At 36.4% G+C, this 10,004-nt stretch overlaps 1 protein-coding gene across 1 annotated transcript; it reads right to left on the reverse strand.

Annotated features, from left to right (window-relative positions):
• Nucleotides 1-627: 627 nt before the first annotated feature.
• Nucleotides 628-7,665, reverse strand: LOC124845806 (uncharacterized). Its single transcript, XM_047322986.2, has 7 exons — nucleotides 6,751-7,665; nucleotides 4,693-5,434; nucleotides 3,808-4,606; nucleotides 3,525-3,727; nucleotides 2,805-3,040; nucleotides 1,267-2,131; nucleotides 628-938 (listed from the first exon to the last, which is right to left on the reverse strand). The coding sequence occupies exons 1-6, from the start codon at nucleotides 6,910-6,912 to the stop codon at nucleotides 1,283-1,285; spliced, it is 2,991 nt and encodes a 996-aa protein (XP_047178942.2). The 5' UTR covers nucleotides 6,913-7,665; the 3' UTR covers nucleotides 628-938; nucleotides 1,267-1,282.
• Nucleotides 7,666-10,004: the final 2,339 nt, after the last annotated feature.

The raw sequence follows: 10,004 nt of genomic DNA on the forward strand, positions 1-10,004 counted from the left end.
CCTCTAACTTGTGCAAATAATTAGGAAATCAGAGCAAATCAACTATTGAAACATTTGCGCTATTTAAAATTAACCCTTTCAACATTACTAATCTGCCATTAAAGTTACCGATTAATGAATAATATAAATAGATTATCGTATAAATGATAAATTTATAAAAAAAAAATTACAAATCTAAATACCAAAGGTGACCACTATAAAATAAAGTCTTGTGTATTAATCATTAGTCCCACAAAGCAATGTTGTAGATAAATGTATTCTCATCATCATCTAATAGACGTGTAGACCACAAATGCTTAGGTGGCATTCCAACCTATGACCATAATGCTTAGTTAACATTTTAACCGATGTGGGTCCATAATGCTTGCATTAGCATTGGATCATAGTTTAGTTTAATTTTCTGTCAAGTGCTTAATTATGCTGTCCTAGACTATTTTTTTTACGGAAAATTCCCACGACAGATTCAACACCAATGAAAACTCATTAAAAATCTTCTTCCTTATTTATACTTTATATTAAACTGGCGATTAGAACTTGTACTTGTTAAAATTCCTAACAATCTACTAATATGATTACTACATGGTTTGCCTTTTTCATTATCGTGCAATCTTGTTGTTAAATCTATAGTAAAAAAATAATGCAATTCGAAGTTGATTAAAGAAAAGTAATATGCTACATTCTGCTGCCCCTTTCAATAAATAAATGCACTAACATACTAAATTCAATAAAGAATCATGGAGAGAAAAAATCAAGACCCTACACAAACTTTAGTTCCAGAAGTGGCTATCTCAAACTATGAAGCACATCAATGGTGATAGAAAGCAATTGCATTGCTTTATAACAGCTCCCGCCAGGTCTGTACATATGACATTTAGTTTGAGAAGTGAAAAATATATGCCACTTCCATCATTCATGAAAAAACACATGCAACCATCCTTCTGCACAAGTAAGCCAAAAGAACCATCAGTTCAAATTCAAATATCAATGATCAATAACATTATAGATTTGGATAGTATTTGGAACTTTTCTTCTTAAAGTTGAAGCAAAATAAACTAATTTTATGTGTTTCTCTTCTTACTCACCCATACAAGTTGAAAAACTATCTAGCAAGTTTAACTTTCAATTAAATCTCTTAACATCAAAATAGCTTTCAGCATTAAAATAGATTTTAACATCTAGAAAAGCCAGGCCAAACAATATGCAAGTCTTCAATTATTCTAAGCTATACAAGTATATATGTTTTTAGTAAGGGAACAGTTTCAATACCACTTTCAAGTTGAATCTATGGACTCTCATCATCTGAACTAATGTCAATCATCCTCCTTTCAGCAATGGCTGGGAAGAGCCGCTGTCGAAGATCAGGTGGTGGCCGTGTTTCGGAGGAAGACTGTCCCCGGGGATTCTCTTGTTTTACCGTTTTTGCTTGCTTCTTCTGTGTGTCTATCAACTCCTTGCATATTTTATCCAGCATTAGTAAGAAGTCCCGTACTACTATGAACAGCCTTAAGCCTTCATTCTTCCCAGCATTCCCATGAAAGTAATCACCAGTGTTCTTCACCAAAGCCATGATCTTCTTCTCCTCTTCCAGCAGTTTCTTAACATCAGCCTCAGCATTCTGCACAAAACTTTTCACTGTCTCACAAAACCCCCTGTCTTCCTCCACATTCTTCATGTTTTTATTTATCAAGTCTCGCGTGTTTACGAGACCTTCACCGAGTTTGACAGTGGTTCCTGTTAAACTGTCAGCGTCTAGAACTGCTGCTTTTTTCACATTCTCAAGTTCACTGCTCAAGTGTGAAACCACCTGAAGGCCAATTTCATGGTAGTGATCTTCTGTTTCTTGAATACTATCCTGAAGGTCATCTGATTTAATAATAGACAAACTCTGGCTATCTTTGGACTTTCTGACGGCTTTTATTCCCTCAGAACGGATAATCTCTAGAACAACAAAGTGTAAGAGTGTAGTCTTCCCATCTGTTCCTTTTACATCAGACAATTTCAGAAGTGTATCAAGTTTAAATGCTTGAGCACCACCACGGAAAGTTCCATCATTCATTCGATTGCCAGTTTTGAGAACAGCTTCAAGAAGCTTCAGAAATAGCCGGCTACTTCTTAGCTCCTTACAAGCAACCTGGTACAATTGCAACAAGAATAAGATTATTTCTCCAAGGTAACAGGAAGATAATAAAGTAAACAAATATGAACAGAGATTCCAAAACGACAATATGATATCAATTACAGAACATGGTTTAAAATTAATTAACATAGCATAAAACTAAACTAACCAGGCAATGTTCGATAGCATTTTTAAAACTAACAGATCGCTAACTGCAATCAAACTCAGAATTTTACATTAATTATAAATTTACTTGAATTACATGTATATTTCTTAACATGGATATATGCAAAATGAAACAGAGTAACAAAGTAATCATGCAGTGATTTGACAGATGAAATAAATACTTCATATTCAAATAATTTTGACATTAAACCAAAACATCGAATGATACCAACATCTGAATCAAATGAAATTTGACATTAAACCAAAACACATTATATTATTAAAACCTTAATTTGGTATTACTTACGCAACAAACAACATACTCAGCCAAGTATTTACCAGTTTCCTATGATACCATTGATGTTCTGTGATTGGCAGTAGCCATATTAGGATGATATAGGTATAGCACATACTCAGGTAATTCTAAAACCTCAGTTGGAATCAGTTCAAGTACAAATTTAAATCACCATGATTAATAAGATGGAAAGAGCATAAGCAAAGCAACCACACGTATGATGTATACCTCCAAAATGTAAAAAGACTCCATAGTAGTTCCAAGCTCCTCTTTAAATGAGCCCATGAAAAGCAGAGCTTCCATTCTTTTGAATGCAAATGGAATATCAACCAGGGTTTTGAGGAAACTGTCAGCAGGACCCAGTTGAGATAGATCACCATTAAAACGTCTGAGCTTAAGTTCTTCATCTGATGTTGGTGCCATCTTTAGCAAAGTTTGAAGGAACTCTGGGGGTAGCTCATGTCCTGTTCAGCCAAAATGAGGTTAAGAAAGTCTTTCATACAAGTGTGGAACAGTCCAACTAAACAACTTTTCTCTCAGAATTCTATATCTATATGATACACAAATACATTACGTGTATTGTATACAACACCCGATGTGAAAATACATTTATTTTGAAAATAACAAGATACAATATGTGACACATTCGTATTTAAAAAGGAATGAAAAATTCTTAAAACATAATACATATAGTATTGCAATTGTGTGGATTCAAATTAAAATAAGGTTCAAAGGCATTAATCCATTTATTCAGTAAAATATTGTATCAAGCACAGGCAGGACTACCACAATCTATCTTCCCTAGTACTCAACATATGATAATCAAATAATTTTAGAACAATATTAAAACCTATAAAATAAGGACAACTATGGGTGCACCAGAAGAACCAATATTAATGTTACAGTTATAAGCAATTTTAGAGGAAAATTGAAGGAGCAAGACAACACCCTCATAAAGCGCATCGCAAACTTCTTCCATTGTCACATTCAATGCTCGCAACAGAATCAATAAATTTTGTGCTTTCTTTTTGTCAATGATCTGGACAAACTGAGGTGAAGGGTCTAGAGAGGAAGACTCTTTCTGTCTTTGACCATTGTTCTTATCCACAGCATTATAGCCAAAAAGCGTCTCTATCATTTCCTCATTAAATCTGTAAAATGTTTGTCAATTGAGGACATTAATGATAAATTATATTTGATAAATAAAAGAGGCTTGGTGTTTATTCCTTACTGGAATGATCCTGATTTGATTTGATTCCAAACCATTGATTGATCTGGGTTTGCTTGAACCTTATCCCAGAAGAAGGGCTTTAGCTTGGCTTTGGGAGCATCAACTTCACTTGCAACTGTAGCTTTTGATCCACTAGCCAAAGGCTGGGGCACCTTTGAGCCAAATGGAGGAGGTCGAGGAGGAGCTACGCCATTAACAGGTGGTGGTGGTGGTGGCCAAGGACCAGGTTTGGAACCACCTGGTACTAGGGGTGGTGGTGGTGGAGGAGGACCAGGTTTAATAGCAGCTGGTGCCGGGGGTGGTGGAGGAGGAGGACCAGGTCTGGAAACAGCTAGTGCTGGAGGTGGTGGAGGAGGACCTGGTCTGGAACCAGCTAGTGCTGGTGGAGGTGGGCTAGGTTTGGCACCCATTGGTGGTTGAGGTGGTCGAGTAGGTGGAATGCTAGCAGGCTTTTGAGGGGCAGGAGGAGGAACTGCAGCAACAGTAGTGGTAGATGCTGGAGGAGCTGCAGCATCCAAAGGCCTAAATGAAGGTGGCTCAGGAGGAAGCGGGTTTAATCTGCCTGGAGGAGGGTTTAACCGTCCTGGTGGAGGCTTTAAGGGAGGCATTCCAGAAGGAATGATTCCCATCCTCCCGGGAGGAGGTTTCAGTTCAAATGGTGACCCTGTAGCAGCATTATGAACTCCTATTGATTGACTTTCTTGCACAGTATACTTATTGTCTACTAAACTATTACTAGCTGACTGAAACCCAGGTTTCTGCCCTTTCATTGAATTCCCAAAAGAAAAACTGGAAGGACCTGTAGGATAAGTCCACTTTGTCAAGACTAGTACAAGTACAACGTATTATAACAAGGTACAAAATGAGTGGTAACATGATACATACCAACAGAGTAGTCACTCATGCTCAAGCTGAGAAGAGGCCTATCATCATTTAGTCTAACATGGCCAGTCCTCTGATGCCGCCTCCAGCATAAAAAGAGCAGTGCTGCAGCTATAAATGTCACCAATGCAGTTATAACTACTGCAAGAACAACTGTTTTTTTATTACTGTGACTATCTTCCTGTTTGTCAACTTCCGGAGATGGAGGAGCAGAAATATCTGAAGCTGCTGGTGGTGTCAATTTTGGAAAAAAAGGTGTTGGTGCAGAAGGTTGCAGTGGTCTAGGAAGATTATGTACTGGAGAATGAGGTGATGGTACTGGACTGGGTTCAGATGATGGTGCTGGACTGGGTTCAGAAGATGGTGCTAAACTAGGTGCAGGGCCTGGACTAGGTGGTTCTGATATGTGCTGGAGCAAAATACGACCAAAATTTCTCGTAGGAGCACTGGATTTGGAAAAAAGTGGTGCCATATAAGTGACATGCCAAATATTGGAATCATCCTCTTTTCCTGAATCAGGTAATGGGGGATTATCTTTTCCAAAACAGTGAAGAATGTTGTCCTTGAATTGAGAACAGTAAGCATTGATAAATTTTTTGGTCTCTTCTCGTTCTAATGGTTGAATCTCTGAGCTGATTATATTGGCGCTGCCAGATAATTCCCATGAAAGACACAAATCATGGTTCTCAACATCTTTCACTAAATGAAATAAACCTTTCCTGCAATATTTCCATAAGACTTTTGCCTGCAGTCATGTAACTTAACAACTTTTAGAGTCTATCCAATTAAAACTTACAAAGCATGGAAACAAATTTTAGAGTTATATGTTCCCAAATCTATCGAATAATAATAAAACAATGAAGTCCCTATAATTTAGAGTCAGATGACAACTAGCAACAATTACAAAACAATTTAGAAAAATAACTTGGAAGGAATGCTCAAGCAAACATAACTTCATCAAGTTTGTGTTTCTCATGTAAACACAGCACACACAATAGAGTATTTAACAGATGATTATCTCCCAAAATTAGTATTTATATACAACATACTAAAACTAAAACTTTGCACAAATGTAAGATCTCCGATTAAGGATGGAACATTTTAATCTGTGGACACAGAAAATGCAAAACAAGAGGATGCATAGTTCACAGTTCAATGTTCATACTGGAAAATAACTAGTAGTGAAATGTACTATAGCCATTCCTCTTCTCTAACCACTATTCTATATGCAAAGAGTTATGCAGAAGATAGCAATAGAATTTGACTAACTAGACCTAGCCAAATGCGCAGTAAAGGAGGGAAAATATTTGCATTTAATCCAAATGAAATGTCTCTATGCAATCAATATCACCTACAAACAGTCTAGAGGTTCGCAGTTTACACAAAAAGTTGACAGACATCGGAACAACTTCTTCTGGCGCTAGATCCAAATATCATCAGAGCATCATACTATTAAGAAAAAATGTGTTTTAGGTCCCTTCATTTACTGTCAAAATTTACATAGTCCCGAAACGATGATTCCAATTATAAAAAACCAAGGACCAATAACAACAACTTTGAACTATAAGAACTAAGACCAATTTTGACCAAAACTTGAGGGAATCAAGGATTTAGGTAACCATGTTAACTAGCTCAATGTGAGGCTGAAATCATTGCAAGATTAGTTACTTTTATGTAGCTACCTCCATGAGAAGCCAAAGTATATTTCATATTAACCAGAGACTACCATTTTCTAAGGAGTTAAGAATTATGCAGCAAAAGCACAAAAAACTATAGCATATCTGGGCTAAAAACCTTACAGCATTATTGGGATTGGGATTGCCAAATGAAAGAAATGCCAGTCTAAGAGAATTAAGATAAGAATAAGAATGAGAAAGTGAAACAAAGCATTTACACCAACCCTTAAACAAAAGGCAAACACCTCACTCAGGGTAAGAAACAAAATTTCTGAGCTCCAACACCATGATCAGGTGATCACCTTTTGGATTTTTGTTATTTGAACAAAAAACCAAACCAAATATATAATAGAAACCTACAAAATCCGAACACAGGGAGCCTTACCGTGTGTTCATCGAACAACCCAGATGCTGGATCAAGTAACTTTCTAACAAAATCATCTTCTGTTTCCTTCTTATCCAAAGGACTGACTGCTGCTACAAGAAGAAGAACCACAAGAACACCTAAGCTAGCCTTTACGTTAACCATATGTTTTTGAATTCCCATTCCAAGTGTTTGATATGCTTTTCATTTCACCAAAGGACAAAATCCCCCTCCAATCCCTTCATGGCCGACAAACAGCCCCAAGAAAAAAAAGAACCTTCTTTTCACAATCCAGCTCAAAACCACTTCAATTCTTCAACAGAACCCCACTCGGTACCTTACAGAGGTGAATCCGTCAAGACCAACCAAGAGTTGCAGCAAAAACCAAAACTTCAAGATCAAACAAAAAGACCGAAAGCTATCACCAAAAATACTTGTCCCTCTCCAAAGCTTCAAACTTTTATCGATTCAGATCAAGTCCAGCCAAACCCCACCACATGCATCAATCAGAAAACAACTCCAAACAAAGCAAAATCTTGGGTAGGTGTCGAAGCATCAATCACCCTCCAAGTGAAAACACAAACTGGAGCTCCAAATTAAGATTCAAGAAAAGGATATTTGCTTCTTGCAGGATCCAAGCTCAAAAAGGACGGCTTTTACCGTTGTTGACCATGAAATGTTGCTGATTGCGACAACTTTTTATTTTTCCCGTGTGCAGAAAGTGTGTCATAAATGGTAAAAAGATGACCAAAAGCAAAGACTTATAGTAAAAAGAATGAATGTGTTGGGAGAGTTGCTGCTAAGGAAAAGGAAGTTTCTTGGCGCCAGACAGAAGAACCCTACGCGTGAAGAACCGTCTTGGAGAAAAGATTCTGGATGGTGGATTCAGTCATTGCAAGGCAGCCACTTTCAAAATGTCTTGCACTCAATTTTCTATTCCAGCATCGATCAAAAGGAAATGTATATAAAGTTTGAAAATTAACATATATTAATTATTACATTTGAAATTTAAAACACAGCAGCAGAAAGAGTGGTATGTCTGTGTGTTAATATTTATTTTCGTTAATTGTGAAAGGTTGACTAGAATAATTAAACTTAAATGTATTAATGTACTATTTTACAAAGAAAACAAACTATTTGAGAAAATATGAATTTATCTAATCTAATATTCGACATCTGTTTATATTTGTTGTCGTTTTTTCATCCATTTTTATTGTTTATTGTTTTATGTTTTTGTAGTTGTTTCATTTTTTTTTCTCATATATGCTCTTTTCATGGAACTATAAATAAAAAAATGTGATGTATGTTTCAAAATACTTAATGTGAATTTCCAAATCATTATTGTCTTCTATTATTCTAAATTTTCTTAGGTTTAATTATGTTATGATCTTCTAATTTATTTGAAAATTTTTAAATAAAACAACCAGCAAAAGAATCATAGATTATATATAAATGAGAAGGTTTTTGAAATTCAGATTTGTTAACTTTTTAATCTGGATTTCTATCAAATCTTCAAGTTTCACAAAAAAAAAAATTGGTCTAATTGCTTACTTGGTCCTGGAAGGTTTTTTGTTTAGTATTCGCTTTTAAAAAATTGGCTTAATTGCTTACTTGGTCCTAAAAGGCTTAATTGCTTAATTGCATCCTCATGTGGTATAATTTGCACTAATCAAGTCCCTTCCGTTAAATTAGTAGAAAAAGAGTTAACTTCGTGTTGACGTAGCAAGTGTTGACGTAGCAAATGAAATTGTACTTTTTCTTTTCTCTCCTCTGCTTTTCTTGCAACATAGAACTTTTTGTCCCTCTTATATATTAATGTCTCTTTATATCATACACTCCTTGATCTAGAACATCAATTTGATGAGTTTTTTCTGCAATTTGGAAGCCTTCAAATTTAACGAACTTTTCAGATATTAATATAAATCAAAATTAGGGAATTAGAGTTAGACAAGCTAATGACCGAATTAGTTTTAATAAAATATGGAAAGAGAACAATAGCAAGAAGAGTTCTTGTTAAATATAATTATAATTTGATTAGGTTAGGTTTTCTTTTTATTAAATGTTATTTTTTTAAATCCTAATTAAAACTTTAATTAGTTTCTCCCTGATTAATTTTTTCAAATTGAAATTCAGATTGAAGAACCCTAATTAAACTTCACATTTGGCAATTCTCTCTCTAAGCCCACTCCTCTTTCCCAAGTTTTGGTCTTTATCTTTCGCAGGCAGACCAGCTTTGGGCTGCCTTTGTGGAGCTCGTGCAACAGGGAAGTCTCCTTCCCTTTCCCTTTTCTCGTGTCACTACGTCGCAAGGACGTTTTTGCTCTTCTCCTTCGCGGTTGTGGTTGGGGGTTTTGCAAGTAAGGCGCGCACACCTTTCTCGCGGTGTGGTGATTGTTGCAGCGATGACGCCTCTGCGAGATTTTGACCTCAAAAATCTCTGTCATGCGAGAAATACTATTGGTGGCGTCATCGTGGAGGGAAATAGCAAACCTGGTGTTTCGCAGTCTTAAAGTCTTCGTTCATCAGCGTCCCCACGACCACTAGGGTGGTGCATCGCGTTGGGTAATGATTTATGTTTCTGCTTTGCAAGTGGATGGCAGCGTTTTGGTGGTTTGCAAGTTCAGGGTTTTGGCTTTTATTCTTCTCTATGGGTTTTCGAATTGGGGGTGGTCATAAGTTCACGTTTGGATTTGGATTTTATTTGTTCTCCGTAGATTCAAGGCGTGAATTGGAATTTCTAATCTTGTTTTCTGTCTTTGCGATCTAAGAATGTGAGGTTTTCGTTTTATTGTTATTCTTGGGGGTATGGTCTTCTTTCTCTACTGGGTGGATAATTTTCTGAGGTGTTAATCAATTGGTAATGCTGCATTATTGGGTTCTCTACAACGTCATCTTGTGAACGTCCTCGATGCTGAGCTTCTGTAATCCTAACCTCGACACACTCTCCTCTAGGAACTCGCTCGAGCAACTGTTGTGCATGTGCGAGCACTCCTTACCGAACCCGCTGGCCACCACTCGCTTCGCGATCTCGTGGAGGTGGCAGCACATCGATGACAATGTCGAAGTCCGTGACCAGTAGCACCATCGGAATCTGCTTCTCTATTTTGTCTATATTTTATTTTTATTGGGGATATTCATCAGGATTTAAGAAAATATTAGCATGAAATTATGTAGACTTGAAATTTTACATATTAGTGTTAATAAAGATTATATTTTTTATTTTAACGGCAAAAGGAAGGAAATGTGATTTTAGTCTTTATTTTAATTTATTAAAT

This window comes from Vigna umbellata, chromosome 6 (assembly GCF_029865625.1).
Source record: "Vigna umbellata cultivar VRB3 chromosome 6, Vumbellata_1.0, whole genome shotgun sequence".
Lineage (NCBI taxonomy): Eukaryota > Viridiplantae > Streptophyta > Magnoliopsida > Fabales > Fabaceae > Vigna > Vigna umbellata.